Raw genomic sequence first — 23,770 nt, 5'->3', positions numbered from 1 at the left:
GGTAAACAAGTCCAAGGGCATACCAGTCCAGGTAAACAGTCCACTGCAGGTGCTCTGGAAATAACAATCATAAAGGACAAAATGCGAAAGAAAAAGGGAAAATACAACACAGTAATAAAACTACAAAATAAAGGTACTGCACTCTGCAGCGTTTACCCCCATCGTCGCTATCCAAATGGCCCGGGTCTACGTCCTACGCTCATGCGCTCCCTCACTACCCTATTCAATTATCAGGGTCTGCCCAAGCTCTTTCCCTGCTGCACAAATAATTTCTTTTTTATGCTGTGGTTTTCTCCAGCTGCATTTGGTTCACCCGTAGCGCTCCCGCTGGCTTGTATAGATCTAGAGGGGGCAGACCCAAGGGAACCACAGAGCATGCAGCAATCCATAAAAGCCCTCCCCTCAGCCACTCAGAGAGAGGTAAAGCCCACAAAACCCTCTTTCCCACCTCTGTGTCAATACCGTGACTGACAGGCCGATTTTACGAGGCTGCTGCCCCCTACCTGTACGACCATGCATACGCCAGACAGTCAGCACAAACCTCCCCTGCTACAAAGGCCTTAATTAAAAAGCACTCACATATCCGACCCTATAACATTTTGACTTAAGTGATGGTTAAACGAGCATGTCGCATATCTGATTTTCATTTGATTTGCCGTGTATGTAGGTGAGCTCGTTGTAACCTGTCCCACCCAAACAACCCCCTGCCCTGCACACACACATTTTGTACAGAAAAAAAAATATGACATGGGTTTGAGGAACTGTAAAGGTTGACGTTAATTCTTTCATTGAAATTTGTTAGTGCACAAGTTGGCGGAATAACACAGCAGTAAGACAAAAACTTGTCAGTTTTTTCAGGGAACATAACGATTCAATGTTAAAAAGTACATAACAAAAGGACTTTGTTTTAAAATACATAGGCTTCCATTTAGATGTACTGTAGTTGGTTTTGTTGATAGAGTACTATATTTTCAACAGAAGTAGTATTTTAATTCAGAACGATATGATTCTGAAAATATCACTTGCCAAAAGAGACGACAAGTGGACGTAATACAGCGCATACTTTACATACATAAAATTCCCTGTTAACAACCCAGCAGCAAAATTAAATCAAAATGTTACCCATGAACAGAATTGCTTAAAATGTAAAATGCAAAAGTCAGTTCTAAATTGCAGAATATAGTGCTTGATAAAGCCCTAATGTCACAGTAAATTGCAAATGAAAATGCACAAAAACAAATAAAAAAAAAACGTGAGCATCTGATTAACTTTTTTGGCTTGTTAAGCAATCATTTGGCAAAGCAAAAATGATTAAAGAAAAAAAAAACTTGAGGACTTTTCATGTCAGATGTTTCAGTCAGGTTGATTTGGAATAAAAGATCAGTTTGGGATTTTTACATGTTGGATTAAGATTTGATGCACTTTGAAATGATTCATGGCAGATTCAATTCAGGATTTTTGCATTTTATATTTAATTGGATTGCATTTAATTGGATAAAGCAAATGCAGAATACTGCATACATGAGACAAACAGGTAGGATGAAATTCTACTTTTATTCACAGTATCATTTCATTAACTTACTCTTCAGTTTATCGTTCATTTTGATTGTCCTTTCGCTATAACCAACCCCTCGAAATAACTAACAAAAGGCTTGGACCCCAACAGGCACGTTATAGCGAGGGTGTACTGTGTGTGTGTGTGCGAGCTAATCTTACCAATGTGGATTTATTATTTTAATCTTACTGTACACTGAGTGTACAAAACATTAGAAACACCTTCCTAATATTGAGTTGCACTCCCTTTTTACCTCAGAACAACCTCAATTCGTCGGGGCATGGACTCTACAAGGTGTCAAAAGCGTTCCACAGGGATGCTGGCCCATGTTGACTCCAATGCTTCCCACAGTTGTGTCAAGTTGGCTGGTAGTGAATCTCTACTCCAAATAGCTCACTCCATCTCATCCCACATATGCTCAATTGGATTGAGATCTGGTGACTGGGCAGGCCACTGCTGTAAGCTGAATTCACTGTGATGTTCATGGAACCATTCCTGGACAATCCTAGCCTTGTGGCATGGGGCATTATCCTGCTGAAAAAATCTATTAGCAGATAGATACACTGCTGCCATGAAGGGATGCACCTGATTGGCAATGATGTTCAGATATCCTGTGGCATTCAAACGTTGCTCCACTTTTATCAAGGGGCCCAATATGTACCATGAAAACATAACCCACACCATCACACCACCACCACCAGCCTTCAATGTTGACACTTGGAACGATGGATGCATGTACTAATGTGGTTTTCTCCATACCCTAGTCCTCCCATCAGCGTGAAACAGCAGGAACCGGGATTAGACCAGGCAATGTTTTTCCAATCCTCCAGTGTCCAGTGTTTTCATTCCTTAGCCCACTGCAACCACAGTTTCTTGTGTTTTGCTGAAAGAAGTGGAACTCTGTTAGGTCGTCGGCTGCCATACCCGATTCGTGTCAAAGTATGATGAGTTGTGCATTCCTTTATGGGTCTTTCGGCATCAATGTTGTACTGGACTGTCAGTTGACTAACGTTAGCCCGTCTGTTGCTCTGCACAATTCGTGTCAGCCTCCTTTGGCCTCTTTCATCATTGAGCCGTTCGAACACTGACCTGCCATTGGCTGGATGTCCTTTGGGTGCTAGACCATCTTTGATACACATGGGAAACTGTTTAGTGTGAAAAACCCAGCAGCGTTGCAGTTCTTGACACACTCAAACCAGTGCGCCTGGCACCTACTACCATACCCCGTTCAAAGGCACTTTAATATTTTGTCTTGACCACTTACCCTCTGAATGGCACACATACACAATCCATGTCTCAATTGTATCAAGGCTTAAAAATCCTTCTTTAACCTGTCTCCCCTTCATCTACACTGATTTAAGTGGATTTAACAGGTTACATCAATAAGGGATCATAGCTTTCACTTGGACTCACCTCATCAGTCTATTTCATGGAAAGAGCAGGTGTTCCTAATGTTTTGCACACTCAGTGTGTATTTACAGCATAAATAATGACAAAGCACACACTTTATCACAACCAATTGGAATTAGGATAAAATAACAGCCATGCTTAGACTACCCCTGCAGTGGACATATCTGCTCTATAAGGGATTCTCAAAGTGGGTATTGAATAAAGGTTTTACAGAGGCTTTAAAACAACCAAATAAGCATGTGTATTTAATCTTCTCTAGACCCACTTGTGCAATGTCCTGCATACATAAAAAAACTGATGCAAAGTAGGAGAAAAAAACTTAAAATAAGCAACATTGCAAAAGTGTTCATACATTGACTTTGGTGCACATAAAATTAATGACTGTGTTGAAATAAACTGCATATTTATTGCTGCATATAACCCCTTTCCTTTAAAGGAAAAACAACTTCAGTATTACATTTTTGGCTGTAGGCAAAATTTCCATCTTAAAACACCCTTGTCCTTTCTAAACAAATTATATACAAATTAAAGGCTCAAATTCTTTAGGCTAATTATCTAACAAACTAGTAAACTGATTTAGTGAAGAGAACAAAAGAAAATACTGGCTAAATACAAACCACACCACTCTGCTTTCAATAATTAACTCAGATTTGTAAGTCTGTTGGCACACTTTTTGTAAGTGATTTCCTGGAATGAAAGACTGACGTCACACCACGTTATGAGCAGCAGATTAGGTCAGACGCATCAATTCAGGAAATTAGACTGCAGTTATTCAGCTGAGAATCTCCATGGCTGTTAACAAAATGGCACAAAGAAATGGTAAGTATTAATAAAAGTTGTTCTTTACTGTTTATAAAACCACAAATGTGGAACATTAAGTGTGTAGCAAGTCTTTAACATGTAAAGCTGCAGTACTGACAGACAAATTATACCAGTACATAACATACCAAAGTAATGAATAAATAATAATGTACAAGTCGTTTTTTGACAAAGGATAGTGTTAATTTAACTTTTATTTCACAAGTTATGGTAAAATACAATTGCAGTGAAATTACTACTACTAAATTATTATTATTATTATTATTATTATTATTATTATTATTATTATTATTATTATTATTATTATGTCATAGAGGTCTTAACAGTCACCACTGCAGAACATTTGTATGGTTAGGGTAAAATGAATAACCAATATTCCACCAAGTCATTCTGCATTGGTAGCATTGGGTATATCTAGCGTGGGATACATTTTTGTAATCCCAGTGAAGTGAGATAACAGGAGTGGAGAACTTGAGTGTGGTAACATGCTTTATGACAACTTTAAAATAGATAAAAGGTAAAAGGTAATTACCATTATTTAAGATTTTAAATAAATACAAAAATAGTAATTCAGTAGATCCTCAGTTTTTTTTTTTTTTTAGTTCAATACACTCAGAGGACATTGCATTGTAAAATGCAGTTATATTTTTTATATAATAACTAAAATAAATAAAAAATAAAAATAAACAACTTTGTTGATACGATCCAAGACATGCAGGGGTAGAACAGTCAAGAAAAATGGTGTGCAAAGCATTTATTAACTAGCTAACACACGGCTGTAAGCGATCGGCAAAAACAAACAAACACAAATACTGCTCAGAGTTATCCTTGTGATCTTAATATAGCCCCATACCTTTAAAACCTATTGCACTTGAAATACAGATCTCTTATGATAATAATTTAAAAAGTTACATTAACACCTGTTGAAATTAGATCTCCAGCCATACAAGGCTCTGATTCAGAGCACACTTATCATGAAGTTCTGTGATTGATGACTGCACACATTACTACAAACAAGACAAACTAGTTTACCCACAAAAAATTATATTAAAAAGAATGTTATGGGCCATATTCAGTACGTTGTACCCAGTTGGGCGTTTCCTTGTTCTCTGAGCTATAATCATTTTTACATGCCCTGGCGAGCGCAGTATAAGGCGTCTGGCTTATTTGAGCAGTCTGTAGCACCTTCATTAAAACTGGTAAAGGTAGGAAACAACAGAGAGGATGTAAACTGACAGACTGACCTCAAGCTTCTATCTGAAGATGGTTGCCATGAGACAATAAACAAGGTTCGAAGTTAATCTGTGTCGAAGCATAGTCTGTTGACAGTGAAAGTAACGATCCACCAGGTAAAATAATCCCTGCATTAATTGATTCAATATAAAAAAATGCTATTTATGTTTAATATATATACTAGTGGTATAAACAGAACACTGAATTCATGATATAGAGTTTTTATTCCCTGCATGAGGTTCTCCCTCACTGTACTGTGGACCCATGCCATATGCCATGGACCCTGGCCAGAATGCTGAAGGTTGTTTTTCTTGCTTCTTAGCACATCTGCCTTCACTTGCAACAGCTTGAGTATTGTATCCCATCGGTAATGGTTACATTTTGTACTTGAAAGGGAACGCTGGGTTGTTATCATAACCCTGGTTCCCTGAAATAAAGTCATTACCCTTGAAGGTCACACCAACGCAGCAGGCCTGAAGAAAAAAATGACGCCGATCCCTGTGCCACAGTTGTTGATATCTCCTGGAGGAGGAGACAATGCCTGATGCAGACATGGCTCTAAAGGAGCAGCTTTGATACAAGTGCTCAAGTAAATTTGGGCTATAAGAAATATATCCCATTTGCTAATCGTTACTGTGATTGTGACTATGACACAGCCAGCCACATGGGCTTCGCCGCAGGCCTAGAACTTTTCTTTTGTTTAGATTCAGACCCTAATAAAGGAATATCAGGAAACCGTAGACTTACCTGCATTCCAGTAACACATCTATCACCATCCTCATTATCATCAGCTGTTGTCTTCCCTGGAAGACACAGATAAATAAGACATTTGTTTTTGTAAAACTTTTCCAAGCTCTTGTTCTTCTTATTTGTTCTGTGTTGTTGGTCATTGTATGTCTTTGTGTATGATGCATCATGAAAACCCACCCTTGGGAAGAGCGCTACAAAGCTTGTGGGCATTACATTTTTATAAACAGGAACTGGGCGGGTGCCATGTAGTTTAAGTCATTAACTATTTCATGGTTGTTTTTATATACAGTTAACTGAATTAGTCTGGTTAATTGCTATTGTTATGTGTATTGTTATTTTCTGTGTATTGCCTTCCTGTTAGGCTTTAGGGTGCTTTACCTTTAAGGCAACAAGCTCATTAAAATGAGTTATTTTTGTTTGTCTCTTTATTAGATTGTTTTGTTATTTTTATTTATTTTTTCATTGTAAATATATATGCAAAGTGGTTTGCTCGATTGGAATGTGGACATTTTTTCCTTTTATAAATAAACTGAACTCTTGTTATTTAAAAAAAAAAGTTTGAAATGAAATGGAGACACACTTTTTTACACGGAGAGGGCTGAAGTTGAATGTGTTATCAAGCCCAGTTGGAATCCTTTAAGACGTTTTTGTATGTTATTATCTCAGCATCCTTGCTTTATCAGAAAGCAGACACTGAAAGGAAAAAGAGCAGGAAATAAGATAGTATAGTTTGTTTTTAGGTTGAAAGTTTGTATGAACAGTAGTTTCAATTTTACAAGATAAATTTCATTTGATCCCATCTGTGTGTTCTTCATATTTTAGAACCTCTTCAAGAAAAAACAGTTAACCGTTCTAAAGAAAAACTGAAAGTCCTGCCTCAAGAAATCTTGGAAGATGTAACCGTGGTTCAATTAATCTTGGAACGGAACAGGCTCAAAAACATTTCTGGTATCAAAAACCTGATAAATTTAAAGACTCTTAATTTGTCGAGAAACGACCTTGTGGACTTCCCTGTGGAAATAGCACAGCTTGTACAACTAGAGACACTCTACTTGAACCAGAACAAGATCCAAATTATACCTGATGGAATCTTCAACCATCTTCAGCATCTCAAGTTCCTCAAATTGAGCACCAACCACCTCAATAAGATCCCCGGTGATCTTGGCTGCTGTAAGAGCCTGCAGTACCTCAATCTGTCCCATAACAACTTGAAGGATCTTCCTGAGGTTGTGCTGGAGCTACAGAACCTCAAGGAGCTATTTGTGGAGTACAACAGGCTCCGAGAGCTTCCTGCCAAGCTGTTTGAGAACCAGAAGCTCGAGAAATTCAGTGCTGCTTCCAACCGCCTGAGAGAACCTCCAGATGAGGTCTGTGCCGGGGGTCTAAAGCAGATCCGGAGCTACTTCAGCCAGCTCAGGAGCTCAGAGGCAGACTATATGAAGAGAGTAAAGACAATGTTCCTTGGATCCTCCATGGCAGGTAAGTCCACCCTCTGCAAGAGCCTGAAGGAGAAGCAGACCGTGGCAGTGGACGTGAAGGACAGAACGGTGGGGATTGAAATCAGCGAGATGAAGATCGAAGACTTCCGATTCCTTTTCTGGGATTTTGCTGGACAGGAGGAGTATTATCTTACCCATCACGTGTTCATCACACCTCAGGCTCTGGTTATTTTGGTGATTGACCTTGCGAGGTAAGCCTTTATTCTTTCATGTTGGTAGTTACAAATGCAAAGTACCTTCCAATATCACTTTCACAGATTACATTTCCCTTACTATTTTATGATGTTTTCAATCATTCAGAGTGGCTTTGGGTTATGTTGCTCCAAAATTGAATTCTTCCTTTATCTGGCTTGCCGCTTGCTTTAGGTACTGAACAGTCTTCCCCATTCCATTAAAGTTATATGACAATCGCTGAGAATTATTGGAAACATCATTAAATATTAAGGGAACCATAAAAAAACTACATTGACTATTTAATGGTAATCATATGGAGTGATTTGGGGTAAATTGTGTAATTTCTTCTAGGTTTTAACAAAAGGTTTCTTGCAGTTCTACTACCAGAGTAGAATACTGTGAATATCAACAAGTTTGTACAGATCAAGCAGCTACTCCGTTTACAAGACCAACAACAACAACACAAAATGGTGTTGCAGTGCCTTTTCACCTTAGCTCCGCCCCCTTAATGGCTGCACATCCCATTGGCCCTCAGCCACACACTAGGACCAACCAATGGGCACAGACAAACAGCCAAATATAGGGGAGACACAGAACATGCCCACACATGACAGGATTACACAGAAGCGGCTGGAAATACAAAGATGGCGGGGAACATAATTACAGTGGGAATTGCAGTACACAAACACAACTGCACGGATAGCTACAATAAAATTACATTTTTAATTTTATTTAAGGTTTATACAAAAAATACTTTAAATAAATACTTGCAATCGTAGTTGTCAAGGCTCTGTCATTACCATAGACACAGTCTGAAGGGAAATGGAAGCTCTGACTAGCAATTGTGCAGATTTATAATTGACTGAGTCATTTAGGAATTAAAATTGTGATGGCAGAGACGTGACTCAGAAAATGCACAATTGAAGAAATAATCAGTTTGAACAGAACTATGTGCTACTTTTGCCTCTCCAAAGTGGCCATAAGCAATGCTTGATGCCCGGATACCAACCTATTTTGCTTGATGCTTGTAGATCTCATTAACATCTATCCAAACATATCTTTGGGTGATATTTTGGAGTTCCCCCACACAAGTATCACAGCCTAAACTTGGTACAAATAACAAACATTCCCTTTCTCACTTTTTGACCTTTGCAAAGTCACAGGTCGAAGGGGAAAGTCTGAGATGGATGGGCAGCGGCACTGGTTGAGTTGGCATGGAATGACCCAATAGTGGAAAACACTAGTGGAGGCTTTGAGTAAATTGTTGATGCTCATAATGCATCACAGTAGAAAAATGCAACATGTCTAAGACTTTTGCATAGCAGTGTATATAGATAGATGGATAGGTAGATCACTCAAATGCACTTGAGACGCTGAATTTTCAATTCCACTACACTGGTTTCATAATAAGTGTATAAAACATGTTATGAAAACTGTCGGTTTTAAAACTGACTGACTTTGAGAGGAAAACAAACAAATGGATACTGTGGATTCTAAATAATCCATACATTCCTCTGATGAATCCACGGGGAGATGTCAAGGGCTTGTTGGTAAGTGAGTTATTAAAAGGATATTAAACAGAAAACAAATGAGAAACAACCCAGGTTTTATATTTTAGCTACAGGACTGAAGATACTCACTTTACCAATAAGGTGGGCTTCTGGATCAACAACATCCTAATGAGAGTGCCGGACTCTGTAGTGCTTCCTGTGGGGACTCACGTGGACCAGTGCGAAGTGGATGACGTGAGAGACAAGAAGAAAGACATTCAGAGAAGAATCCAAGATATGCTGGAGAAAAGAAAAGAATGTTTAGAGAGGCGGATGGACAACTTGAGAGAAAATACGGAGCCAGCCTTGTTTTGTGATCAGTCAAGCAAACTGGATGAGCTCACAAACCACAATTTACAGGTATGTCAAATTCATATTCATAATGTCATCATTGTATGAATTACAAACTATTGAGGCAGATATATTAACAAAGAATGAGCAGCATTGTCACACCTTTTAAGTTTACAAGAAACATATTAGTTTGCCTTTGTTGTCCATATTGCAGCAATGTTTTTCAAGATACAGTGCAATGTCACATATCCAACCCCCTATGGACTGGGGTACAGGCGGACATGTGAAAAAGTCAGATTTGCAATCTGTAGAAAAAGCATTTACATGTCCATAAATAGGTTAGTGAACAAAAACAACAGGCAAACTCCTTTAAGCATGTGTAAAATTCAAACAATATTAATTAGGCTACAAATACAGTGTTGCTATGCGGTTTGCTGTAAGCAAAGAAAAAAAACAAAAAAAAACACGCAAAGCTTTAAAAAAAAAATCTAAATGTACAGTAACCTGCAACTGATTACTTCTTTCTTAACTCTAGAAGTCCCTGCCTCCCTGGTTCTGCTTTCTTAATATCTCTGTCACTGTAGTTTGCGCTCTTGTGATTGCTTCGGCTGTTTTAAACAAACAGTCAGTAAGCATTGCATTTATGAAGCTTGCTTTGTTTAATCCAGATGCATTTAAATGCTACAACAACATGCTGCCAATATCTGCAAGCGTGCACTCCATCATATAGACATATCGGTCAGAAAAAAGCTTTCTCGAACTGGTGTATTCAAACGTCAATGCTACACACTGCTGACTGACACGCACGCAGTCCATCTCTCTTAAAGGGGAACGCACCAAAAGGCTGATTGCTGTAACACTTTATTTCTGTTCCATCGCGGAAACAGCATTTGCTGCCATTGCCATTACTCTCGTAGCCTACTTTTAATAGTTATTTATTTATTTAGTGAGGTGGTTCATAGATCAAGACAGTTATGTGACAGTCGGATATGCGACGTTCCACCGTAGTGTATTAACTGAGACCAGAGACGATCTGTTCACGAACACACTGCTTTATTTTCATTGCCATTAGGAACAGCCATTATTGAGCAATAACAGAACGGCTGTTAAACTCCGTGGTCTATTGACTAAACTTCAAAAAAAAAAAAAAAAGTTTTCAGTTCATGCGGCTCCTTTCAATTGTTTTTAAGGTGATTTATTTGTTAATTTTTTTACAGCACTGTCAAAAATTTATAAACACTCTTGAAAAAACACAATCTTTAAAGTTTTGTTAATAGAGCTCAAATGTCTCAGAAATCATTTGAGATTTAGATTACTATTGGCGCCGTATTTGCTTTTATGTGATTTCCAGATTATAAACAAAAGCAGACTAAAAAAAATTGCAGGACTGCTGGTTTTAAATACTGTATTGCCTTAATTTCATATAGTTTCTCTTGGTCACAAAAGAAAATTAACTGTTTTGTTTTAATCTTCAGACACAGTTAGTGATTGTAGCTAACATCATAATTCCTACATCTTTTCCATTTTACACTTCTATCAGCTACATAGTTCTAAAATGTGCAGCTTTGAAAGAAACATATGCTATAGTTTTGATTTTTATAACATGATATCTGGTACTAGGCTAAGGAAAGTTCTCAGTACCTACAGTTGCAGGCAAAAGTTAAAAAAACAAAACAAACAAAAAAAACCAAAATAAAGTGATTTCTGATTGTTCTAATGAAATATATAAATTAGATTCAGCTTTATTTTAAAACAACACATTATTACATAACATGCATAAAATGAAATATAACATGCAAAAACAAATTTCTTACTTTGACAAAAGTATTTGGGCACCCTTACATTTAATATTTTGTACACCCACCCTTTGAAACCAGTTCCTGGCATCTTTCTAAAGATATTTTTGCCCATTGTTCAACACATACAGCTTTCAGTTCTGCAGTTGATTTCTTTTTGTAACCGCAGCTGTCACGTCAATCCACAACATCTCGATTCAAGTCTGAGGACTGAGATGGCCAATCCGTAACTAATCTTCCTTTTTTCCAGAAATGTCTTTGTAGACTTCACAGAATGCTTAGGGTTATTACCCTGCTGGAATACAAGTTTCCATCCAATAAGCCTTCTATCACTGTGTAACAAATAAGAGGGCAACATTTCTTGATATTTTGCAGCATTCATTGATCCTTCTACAATACAAAGGTCACCAGTGCACAAGGAAGAAAAACAAGCCCATGCCATCACACAATCTCCACCATGCTAAACACTGGGCATGATGAACTTTCCTTTAAATTCTTCTCTCTTCCTTTAAACATGTTACTTTCTTGTTGAAAAAATTTATATTTTGGATTCGGCTGACCATAAAATTTGGTTGAAGAAATCATCAGGGTTCTTCAAGTGTTCAATGGAAAACTTTCTTTTGTGTATTGTTTTTAACAAAGGTTATCTTTAATTTTCTGCATGTTATGTAATCATTTGTTTTATTATAAAGCTACATCTTTAATTTTTAGCTTTTAATAGAACAATTAAAAATGATAAGTTACTTTCTTTGTGTGTTTTCTTATTTTTGTAACTGCCCAAATACTTTTTATCTGTGACTGTATGCCTTATCCTCATGATATTTGTTACAATTCCAATTCACCTCAACAGTGTCTTTGGGGTCATGTTGCTGGCTGAAGGCATGTTGGTCAATAGGGATAGCAACTGATTGATTAAAGAAGAAAGGCCCTGAAGTGGTGACAACAATTTCACCCTCCAGGTGGAATGACCAAGCAAGTGCAACACTAACTGAAAGTTTATTTCATGTTTACAGACCAATATGCTAGGCAAGGTGACCATGACTAGTGCTATACCAATATGCTAGGCAAGTTGACCATGATATATAGTATATAGTATATATATATATATATATATATATATATATATATATTATATATATATATATATATATATGTGTTGTTTGTTAAAATCTCGGGACTAGGGATCCCTATGACGTACAAAATAACAAAGAAGGTTGAAACTTCCAACGCCACATCCTTACTGCTGTGCAAGATAAAAATATATTTCCAAATGTAGAGAAAAAGCTGCCTCACATCTATCAAGTAGTGGAATCGACGATAACAAGCCTTATAAAGGATAAGGAAATTCCAGACCATGGTAGGTGTTTAATGCCAAGCTATTGTCAAGACTTTATTGTTGTAAAGATGCATTTAAAACATATTACCAATATCAGTGCTTAATTTAAATGGCAGTTTGGTTGAAGCTGTATATGTAAAAGTGTTTCATGCCAGTTGAGAGGGGTCATGATGACATTTTGTACCACTCATGTTGGTACATTTGATCTTGATGTCATCAGAATTTGATGACATGATTTTTGTAATTTTTTTTTTTACATGTGATGCAAATACATCCTATTGCTAAGCATACTTCATTTAAAATAAACTCAATTTACAAAACATTGAGAATTACAAAATATTGAAAATGAAGATCTAATTGTAAAAAGGAATTTTAAGAAGACTGCGTCTGAAGAGTTAATTTCTTTACACCCAGCTCGCCTGACTGAAGGGATGAGCTCTGAACTTCCTTTCAGATAAATAAATTACTGTAGAGTGCCTTCAAATGGGTTTGGGTAGCTACTGTATTCTTACTGATATGGTATGTATACAAAATATAAACATTTGTGGCATAAACCAGATAAATAATGAAAAACCATGACATACAGAGTTTATACTGTAATGATACTGTAGTTATTGTTTTTCATGACGTATCCTCTATGTAGAAATACATCTTGATCAAGTTGTACTTACAGCTGTCTTGAAGTGACCCTGCAGAACAGCTAGTTTGCATTTGTCTGGAACAGCGTCTGTGTTGGCCTGTATTTGAAAGGGTCTTTACACAAGAATTTGAAATCACTCCTGTACTTTATCGAATTTCAACAGTAGAATGCTTTGTGTTTTGGAAATGTAACTAAGTTTTTCCAATAAATGCTTATTATAAAATATAATGTTTTCATTGAATTTAATTAATACTGTCTTTGTCAAACTGCATAAAATGTATTAGTGTTTTGTTTTATCATCAGGTCACAGTGAAGCAAAAACATTACCATAGATTAAAATTAAAAAATTAAAAAATAGCCAATGCAGTCCTAAAGTGTAATATAGCATTTTTAAAATGTTTATGTAGCATCGTTTGTGCTATTAGCGCTTGTGCCTCACATAAAATGTTGCCTTTTTTTTGCACTTATAATGGTCAATTTCAGGTATTAATTTATCTATTTACTGTCATCCTAACTCAGATCAAGTTAGAAAATAAATCCATCAAAATATTTTTGTCTAGTGTGTCCATGATTGTATTGCAGCCCTCAGTTATGGGATTCTGACCTTGAGCAACTCTTCACTTTAGAGACAAGAACAGGTTCAAGTTCACAAGACCATATTTGTTTTTCTCTCCAGGAATAGTGTCAGTTAATGAGCTACTCAATGCCATCAACCACAAGGGAAGCTTTGAGAGGCTCGCACGGGATGATCTGAAAGATATTTTACGCTATCTTCATCGAATTGGACTCATCATGTGGTATGAGGAGAGTACCAGGCTGGTCGGGACAGTATTTGTCAAGCCATCCTTCCTTATCACACTGTTTAAGGCAAGTATTATTATACACAGCTGGGAATGTGGAAAACTGTGCATCACCAACATGGTTCGTAGGATCGTAGATATACCAATTTGATCTGCACAATCTGCTCTTCAGAGTGACCTACAGTCCCAGAGTCTTGACCAAATGTGTATCAAAGTTTATTAAGTCTGCTAACATGCCTGAACCAGTTGTCTGTTCATTTTGACTGCCATAGAAACAGAACGGCTGCATTCCTGCTACACCATGGTAAAAAAAAACAAAAAAAAAACAAAGATACACCTTTACACCATTCTGTTAAAATGCTCCAACATCATGTAGATTTGGATGGGAAATAAGAAATCTGTAGCAATTAATCAAATTGCAAAATGTGCTGAGAGCAAGTGCACAGTTCCCGAACAGATTTTAAAGATGCTGCTCAATCTGCGAATAGTAATTAATTGCAGGGTGTTAAAAATGGGCATTGAGTGAAATTTACATATTTTAATACAATATTTTTTATTTGATTAAACATAAAATTATATTGATAAGATACACGTCATTGTTTTGTTACTTATGTATTTATTAAGTATGCAGGACGTTAACCCATTGAGACCATGGCCTCATTTGCAAGGGGGTCGTGGTAAGCAATTTAGGAGGCTAGTGACCTCAAAAATTAAACTCCAAGCAAGTTTGAAATAACATTCATAATGTTTGTTATTTCGAAAATAAAGTTTTAGAAGAAAAAAACTAACACAATTAAAAATTGATTTATGAATATATTAATATTTTAAGAATACTGTATACACAGTACTTAAACTACAAAATCAATGTCAATCCATGTTTGTCTGATCACTGTTCAAGCTAAAGAAAAAAGAGAAGTTTGCTTATTAAACATTTATAATATTCTCAAATCACTGAAGGGATGAACTACCCCTTTTTAGAAAACTGGTTTTGCAGACCCGATCAGCACCAGACAGTGCCTCGCCTGTGGAATAAGACAGACTACTTTTTAACAAAAGAAAAGCCTGCTTAAATGTTAATTTGTTAACATACAAATCACTGTATTTGTTTTTGCAAGGCTTGCTGTTGTGGCATTCAGAACTGCACTCAACTCCCTTACACACACAGAAGCACTTCTTTGTTTGACAAAAATGAAGCCTTGCATAGCACCAGAAGTAGCTTCTGCTGCTGTATGAAGTGAAAGTTTGTTTTCTTTGGGTACTTTGTCCAAATTAGGAATAATCTATCAGAAAATAAAAATTCATTCCGAATGTAAAGGCGCTCCAGAGATCCTCCAGCAGACCGAAGACCAAATAAGCGATCTCTTTCTGTTCTTTGCTTATTTGGTATTTTACATATCACAATTTGTTTACGGTGCTCCCTCGCTATCACGCGGGTCTCGGGAGACACGCAATATGAGCGTTATAAACGGGAGTGGATGGGGGGGGCGACGTGGGACACACATCTGACTAAAATACAAAATAAAATAACTCCCTCTCTATAATGCACATATAGTAAAGCAAAAATATAACTTTTCGTGAATTAACCATGCATAAAGCACCATGTAATCAACGCTATATTTTTTTACAAAAAAAAAAAAAGCTACCATTCCCACTCGTGATTCATTTTAATTAGCAGTTTTTAAACTATAAATAGCCTGGCTAAATGGCGGTCAGGAGTGACAGACAACAAACCAAGTGTAAGAAGGAGAGCAGGTCGGGCCAGGGGAAGAGGGAATGGGCTTGCCCCCGGTTTGGCTGCCGGAGTTGGGCTGAAGCGAAGCTGAAGCGTCTCGTCTTCCAGAGAAAGCTGCAGCTCCTCTTGCAGCAAAAAAGTAAATACGTTGGGAAAGAACCACATAATAGACCTAATATTTATTTAGTTATAAAACCAATGCTGAATAAGATGTATGTGTTATAAAGTGTCAGTGCAGCTTTTCTTCAACTGAGATACTGTATCAAAAGGGAAAGACAGAAACGGAAGTTAGACTGAGAAGATGTTTACAGTTTGAACAACACTGGTACTGTATTTACTGTAGAAATATTGCATGAATCACTAGTATAGGGAATTGGGGGACATGCTGTAGAAGCGTTATATCCAAGGCGCATTATAATTGAGAGCCTTATAGCAAGGAAGCACTGTATATCGCTTTACTCAAAGACCGAAGAAGCTGTATCATCTTTTGTGTTTTGTTTTTTGCTTGTTTGATATTTTCCATTTCTCAATTTGAGGAAAATAATTTGCTCAAGCATTGAAATAACCTTTATTTTGTTCCTTGATAATGCACTCTCAGATAAGACATTGAAGTTACTCTGCACATATTTAAAACCTGCTTCCATTATATCAGGTTTTCCTTGGTGTTTTCACAAGATTTAAAATTCCAAAGATCAAAACAGAGCCCAACATGCCCAAATGGGGGCGGTGTGTTTTACAGAGACCACACTTATTTCTTAGTTTAATAACATTAGGAGTGACAGTAAAATGCCAAGTTCTCTTCATAGGCACAGAAAAGGTTATAGGTGAAGGATTGTATTAATTGTGAATGTCATATCATAGTTAAGTATAATAATTATATTTTACAGTCAGACAATGTTGTAGCGGCCTGTGGCCCTAAGCAGTTTGTATAACTGAGGTGGCACTGTGCCTCATCCAGTTATACGAGGAACAGCCTCAGTAAACAAGTGTGTGCTACTTAGATGTTACCAGTCTTCAAACTAACCTCGTTATAAGCAGTTAAAAATGTGTGTTACTTTAATGTGAGTTGACGTGCCAAATGTTCCGCTAAACATCTTTGGTCCTTTTTCCATGTATTAGATGATTGTTCGTCATGATCTTGTAGAACAGTTGCAATCGATCCCCAGGGCAGTGCTGATGAGAGAGCGTGCTTTGATGAAGGATAAAGACAGATGGGCTTCTCATTTCCAGACCAAGGCTATTTTATACCACAAAGCCATGGTGGCCCTGACCAAGAACCTGCTCCAGCAGACGGACTCCCCCGAGGTGAAAGACATTGTTGAAGAGATCATTGGGGGCAGGAATGAGAAGGGGAAGCTCTTCAACCTCCTGGAGCATTTTGAGATCTTCCTGGCACTGAAGCCCTTCAACCCACTGAATCCAGAGGCCAAGGAGTTCAAGCCAGGGGGAAAGTGGGAGCAGAAAGAGTCCAATGTCCCTTCAGAAGCTTACTTGTTTCCGAGCCACTTAAATGGCATTGAGGAAGTATCGAGGAGGTGGGGAGAAGACAAAAAAGAAGACCTTTGTGTTCGAATCTATTTCCTACCAGAAATTCCTCAGGGCTTTTTCCATAGGTAAAACATATTCTTTGGATAATCTCTTAAAACATGTATTCTTAGATTAAATGTAGAATGACTGGGGGTGGGGAGTTAGTTGCTCATTTCCCCCCTTGTTCACTAAATGTGTCATGTTCGATAGATTTTAAAGAGAGACCTTTACCACAATGTTATCTATTTACTACCAACTACCAGGTGGGAGAATTGTTTTTCATTTTCAAAACTGGTAAAGAAGGTTGAATACCAACTGTACTTGGAACCTGAGTGACTGAAGTTATACTGGTACAGAACTCCCCTTTTATAACACTAGTTTGGAGCTATAGTGACTGTGCTATTTGAGTTCCCGTGAATGGAAGTGCCAGTGGAATGTCTTTATGGGACAAATGGGAACCTCGACCATGCCTGTTCTGCAATATAAAGGGCTGCTATATAAAATGGGAGCCCCGTGTTGTGTTTTGGTATGTAATACTGTCATTACTTTATGCAGTCATCATGGTGCAGGCATTATAACATGCATTTCTTGCCCTTTTTGTTGTCTAGGCTTATTATTAAGGCATGCTCCTTCTTTTCATCTCATGCGGTTGGAAGTGGAAGATGTCACGTGGTCTCCAATGGAAAACACTTACTTATTAAAGAAAATAAAGAAGATGACCAAAATATTGAAATCCGCTGTAGAAGACCTGGAAGAGATGGTAGGAAATACTTTCTGGCTGTTTTCTTTAATAAATCCAGATTATCATTAATGTAAGGTAAGGTACTGTAGTCCATGATTAGTGCTAATCGTGGTCTGTATTTGTTTAACTGTATAGCAGTACGCAATGCACTATGGGCAAAGAACTGACTGCAGAGAAAGAGTATTCATTCTGATTGTGTCTTATTTAAGGGTTCCGCTTTACCTGGGACTTCATTCTATCGATCATTTCAAAAATCTGGAAGCTGCTGGTCCAGTGGCCTGGGCTTTACCACTGCTTGAGGAGCCCCTGCCCATTCCCAGGCTGCAAAGTCGACTTTGACTGGCCAGACATGGAAGGAACCGCTGAAATTTATGAGATGTAACTCCTTCTTTCTTTATACAATTGATGCCAAAAGTTTACTGACAGCAGCCGTGAAGCAGAACAACTGGGGTGACCCTTGTATCCCTCAGACTCCTTGTCTTGGTATCACTGAATAGAACATTTTCTTTGAAATATAACGAAACAATATTTTACTAACCAGACCATCTCACAAGTGCAGCTGTATCTCAAAATGCAATCTATTTCTAAGACTGCAGAACAACCGGACATGGGAATCATTGTACATGTATTGCCTATTAACTCCACTCAGAACCTGGACAGATAATTTCCCCATCTTTGAAAATTGGCAAGACATCCCAAAAGTGATTTATTTACTACATATGAAGCGTGACTGGTGATGTTTGTCCTTTCCTCAGAAAATGAGCTTCTAAAATGGGGACTGCCAAGGCAGGAATTACATTGAATGCTGTTGAAGTCTTTAATGCAGAAACTCAATTGTTTGGAATATAATTAAGAATGCATTTCCAACCTTGTGATTAGTAAATAGACAACATTTAGGGTAACGTTTCACTTATGGGACCTAATCGTTCTGCATTCCTAGGAAATTGATTACACCGTGTGGGACAGCTGCACTTATGAGTTGTCCTTTGAATGAAATAGTTTGCCTGTATTTAATTGGGCGATTAGACAACCATCTATTCAGATATACCAATATTTTATCTTCAGTGCAGTGTTAAAAGTGGATAAAAAATTTGGAATTACAGGGTAAAGCTATAATTGAGTAATGGAAAACATTTTAATTTTCGAATAATGGGGCATGGCTTTGCTACTTTCTTTTGAAATTCTGATTTAAAAAATAAATAAATAAATAAATTCAATTTATTTTTTCAGGGTGAAGGATGACATATCGACGTGTTGCCAAGGCCATAATCATCCAACAGAGCTGATTTTCCCGAAAAGTAAGATGTAGGGCAGTGGTTGGCAATTAAATTTGATGGGGGGCCAAATGACCCACAGGCAGCCTCAGAGCGGGTCACAATAAAAAAAAAGCTGGTCAAACCGGTTGAAAACAAACCAAAAAGGAAAAAAGAAGTAACAGTTGTGATAGCATGTCTTTTAACCTCCAAATACATTTTAGTAAAATAATATAGCATGTGTGTTGTAGCTATTAAGTGACAAATTAGTTTAACATTCCGATATATTGTGAGTGAAACGTAACTCAAAATGACTCCTAACAATGACAGCCTTTATTGTACAGCTGAAAGACAGTTTCAGAGTTATTTGACAATGTTCTTGACAGACAACAGAGATGCGGGCTGCCATTTGCCAACCACTGATGTAGGGGGTTTGCACGTTTTCAACTCTTATCTACTGGCTAAGCTGAAAAGAAGAAGTTGAATAACTGGCAATGTTCACTAACAAGCACACCATTTTTGTTTTGCAGCTCCAAGTGCACCAGAATCAAGAGCGACCCAAAATGCCACTTACATCACCAATTACGGTAATACTGCCTTTGGACCTACCAGTATGACTGTCCACCATCAGGTATATTGTTTTCCTATACAAAATGGTTTTTTTTTGGCAATTATGTGTGATAAAGCACCCCATGGTGCAAAGGCTTTTTAAATTTATTTTTCTTTTAACAAAGAAACAAACTTTACAAGTAATGTAGCAGTTGTGGCCTTTCCAAAAGACTAGGACATAATCACTGATGCACACTGAATAATACCACTATATAGACTTCCCTTAGTTTCTTTGCTGAGGACAGAAATGGTTAGAGCATGAAAGCATGAAGATCTCAGCAATCTTAATTGCCTGCCTTTAATTGCCAGTTGCTCAAAGGTAAACTGTTGACTGAAGGAGTCTCCTGGGTAGCTGACTTGTTCAACAGCCCAGGGTAGAAACAGGACCACATAAGAACATTTACAAGCGAGAGGAGGCCATTTGGGCCGTCTAAGCTCCCTCTGTTCCTAGTAGCGGATTGATCTCAGATCTTTGTCAAGTTGGGTCTTAAAGGTTCCAAAGTGCTTCTGCCTCTACAGCATGACTACGTAGCCCATTCCATACACTTACCGCTGTGTGAAGAAGTGACTCCTACCTTCTGCTTAGGTCTATCTATCTATCTATCTATCTATCTATCTATCTATCTATCTATCTATCTATCTATCTATCTATCACCACTTAATTTCCAGCTATGTCCTCTGGTCCTGATTCCTGTACTGCTCTTAACCCATCCTGTAGTTGCTGGTGTTACAGGGCAGAAACCCTGTAAGTGAGCATCTTAACCAATATGTAAAAGAGTTGGGCTCTACTGCATTCATGGTTTTAGTGTTTTTAGCCTCATCTCACCAACAGGAGACAGAATCCTTTATGGCAATGTATCACACAACATTGCCCGTTACCAATTGCCTGATTGGCTGTGCTAACAGTCACTTCAGGCTGACATTTTATGCCCTCCCTACTTTTTGTCCCATAATCCGAGCACTGATAGCTAGCTGAGTTTTTTTCTTGTTAAAAAGCTGCTAATAGTATAGCCTGCCAATCAACTGCTTAAAAACTTGTGAAAAGTATTGTATTAAATGATTATTTTACAAAGGAGGATACGGACAACATGTCCCACATGTCATCTTCTTCCTATCTAGTTTTATATAACTAGCATAACAGAGGCAGAAGTGTTAAAGTGACTTGGAGCTCTTAAAATAAACAAATCCCCTGAGCTGGATGAAGTCATCCCAATAGTACTCAAAGAAATGAAAGAAGTTATTTACAAACCGCTAACCAAGACCATGCAACAGTCTCTTGACACAGGGGCTGTACCGATAGATAGGAGAATTGCAAACATAATACCGATGTACAAAAAAGGGAAAAGAAACCGAACCAGATAACTACAGACCAATAGGCCTGACTTCTATTATATGTAAACTTATGGAAACTCTAATAAGATCCAAAATGGAAAATTACCTATATGGTAACAGTATCCTGGGAGACAGTCAAAATGGTTTTAGGAAAGGGAAATCGTGTCTAACTAATCTGCTTGAATTTTTTGAAGATGCAACATCGATAATGGATAATTGCAAAGCATATGACATGGTTTATTTAAATTTCCAGAAAGCTTTTGACAAAGTCTCGCATAAAAGATTAATTCTCAAACTGAACACAGTAGGGATTCAAGGAAATGCATGTACATGGATTAGGGAGTGGTTAACATGTAGAAAACAGAAAGTACTAATTAGAGGAGAAACCTCAAAATGGAGCAAGGTAAAGAGTGGAGTACCACAGGGATCAGTATTAGGTCCTCTGCTATTTCTAATCTACATTAATGACTTAAATTCTGGTATAGTAAGCAAACTTGTTAAATTTTAAGATAAAAATAGGAGGCGTGGCAAACACTGTTGTAGCAGCAAAGTCATTCAAAATGATCTAGACAAGATTCAGAACAGGGCAGACACATGGCAAATGACATTTAATAGAGAAAAGTGTAAGGTACTGCACGCAGGCAATAACAATATGCATTATAAATATCATATGGGAGATACTGAAATTGAAGAAGGAATCTATGAAAAAGACCTAGTATTTTATGTTGACTCAGAAATATCTTCATCTAGACAATGCGGGTAAGCTATAAAAAAGGCCAACAAGATCCTCGGATATGTTATGAAAAGTGTTAAATTAAATTCAAGGGAAGTAATGTTAAAACTGCACAATGCATTAGTAAGACCTCATCTTGAATATTGTGTTCAGTTCTTGTCACCTCGGTACAAAAAGGATATTATTGCTCTAGAAAAAGTGCAAAGAAGAGCGACCAGAATAATTCAGGCTTTAAAAGGCATGTAACATACAGACAGGCTAAAAGAATTGAATCTATTCAGTCTTGAACAACGAAGACTATGTGGCGAGCTGAGTCAAGCATTCAAAATTCTAAAAGGTATTCACAATGTCGACCCAAGGGACTTTTTCGACCTGAAAAAAGAAACTAGGACCACGGGTCACAAATGCAGATTAGACAAAGGGGCATTCAGATCAGAAAATAGGATGCACTTTTTTACACAGAGATTTCTGAGGGTTTGTAACCAACTCCAGTAATGTTGTTGAAGCTTTCACCCTGGAATCCTTCAAGAAGCTGCTTGATGAGATTCTGGGATCAATAAGCTACTAACAACCAAACGAGCAAGATGGGCCGAATGACCTCCTCTCGTTTGTAAACTTTCTTATGTTCTTAATAAAGCAAATTTGTTTTACAGAGATTGGATTCTTAAAGAAGACTTTCGAGACTCATCCTTCACTCCTTTGGAATCTGTCTGTTTTGTATTCAGATGTGATCAAATGGATACATTATGTAAATAAAAATGGTACTTATTTAAATGTTGGCTTTCAGTTTTTTTTTGTTTGTTTTATTCCAGAAGAAATTTGAAATGGGAGTTTCTGTGTATAAAATAAAGCATCCCTAGGGCATTGTAAGGGGAATGGCATATTCAATTGAATGGTTTGTAAACATAACAAAATGAGCATGTGAAAAAGATCTACATTATTGACATAGCCAGTGTTTAGAACAGTGTGGCACTGAAACTGTTTTTATGTTTTAACTGTAATGTAACTTTGAGTGACTCATAGCATACAGCTGTGTACCAGCTGTAAAATCTGGGAAAGTGTGTGGTCTGTACCCATATTTTGATCACAGATGTGAGTATCGCAGAGACCATCCCCCAAGAGGCAGTTCCTGAGACGCAGTCTATTATAGGATACACTTTAAGTTCTGACCCCCAGGGAACCCCATAAGCCCACAGCAGAGCGCAGTCTAAGATATAAGAAAAAAGATGATCCTGGTAAATTGAGAAGTGAGGTAAAATCCTGTAAACTAATAAGCCCATCCTTATTGTATATGTCACTAAGTGTGTTAATGCCTTTTTTAGACCATGGTTTGAAAACACAGGGTTGATTATCCGAAGTGAGTGCTCTATTATGTCAGATAGGCGAGTGTTGGTGCCATTTCATTTTTTGCCCCTCATGCTTTTCTATCCCCCTCAAGTTTGATATTGTATTTGCAATGATAGGACCAAAGTGTAGTGCAACCTTGCAGCTTTCTGTGTCCTTCTGTCTCTGCCATTACCATCTGGGCTAGGAGGCTGCCCGGCAGTGATCTGGTTAATTCTTACTGGACAACACTGATAATGGAACTTAACTTAGATCCTAGAACACTGGTGTTCCAAACTTTAAGCCAATAATTAAATGTTTCGATTCCCAAGAGGGTTAGAAAGTCATGTCTTCAATATGGCATGGATTCATCCCTAATTAAAACATTTCTGTGACATCACCCTTTGATCTTTTGATTGATTAATTCTATAAATCTTCTAACTAAAAGTGACTGAGTGGTTTGAAGAGAAGGGGAATGCGGGCCAGATTTATTGTTGATTAACGAATCCACAGCTAGTCCTACAAATCCACATAGAACTTGATTTATTAATTAGTATTACACATTTCAAACTCAACACTTATCAATGAGCTTGTGATTTCAATTTAGCATTTCATATTATTTGCTAAAAGTAGGGTAATAAATGTTTATATTGTTAATGTATAATT

The 23,770-nt window shown here is 37.5% G+C and overlaps 1 protein-coding gene across 1 annotated transcript; it reads left to right on the top strand.

The window, feature by feature from the left end:
* The first annotated feature begins 2,953 nt into the window (after nucleotides 1-2,953).
* On the top strand, nucleotides 2,954-22,549 carry LOC121295019 (malignant fibrous histiocytoma-amplified sequence 1-like). Its single transcript, XM_041219292.1, has 11 exons — nucleotides 2,954-3,784; nucleotides 6,590-7,457; nucleotides 9,059-9,383; nucleotides 12,296-12,434; nucleotides 13,730-13,920; nucleotides 16,705-17,198; nucleotides 17,721-17,872; nucleotides 18,064-18,232; nucleotides 19,085-19,152; nucleotides 19,638-19,738; nucleotides 22,435-22,549. Exons 1-11 carry the CDS (start codon nucleotides 3,754-3,756, stop codon nucleotides 22,447-22,449), a joined length of 2,553 nt encoding a protein of 850 aa, XP_041075226.1. The 5' UTR covers nucleotides 2,954-3,753; the 3' UTR covers nucleotides 22,450-22,549.
* The last annotated feature ends 1,221 nt before the right edge of the window (nucleotides 22,550-23,770 follow it).

Source organism: Polyodon spathula, chromosome 19 (assembly GCF_017654505.1).
Source record: "Polyodon spathula isolate WHYD16114869_AA chromosome 19, ASM1765450v1, whole genome shotgun sequence".
In the NCBI taxonomy this organism is placed as follows: Eukaryota; Metazoa; Chordata; class Actinopteri; order Acipenseriformes; family Polyodontidae; genus Polyodon; species Polyodon spathula.
This window is presented reverse-complemented; position numbering and strand designations above follow the sequence as displayed.

Excerpts from the sequence above, each read along its gene's own strand:
- LOC121295019 (XM_041219292.1), top strand. The coding sequence starts at position 3,754 with ATGGCTGTTAACAAAATGGCACAAAGAAATG. Across the intron at positions 13,921-16,704 it reads TCCTTATCACACTGTTTAAG|ATGATTGTTCGTCATGATCT; the intron begins GCAAGTATTATT and ends TCCATGTATTAG. Across the intron at positions 18,233-19,084 it reads ACCGCTGAAATTTATGAGAT|GGTGAAGGATGACATATCGA; the intron begins GTAACTCCTTCT and ends TTATTTTTTCAG.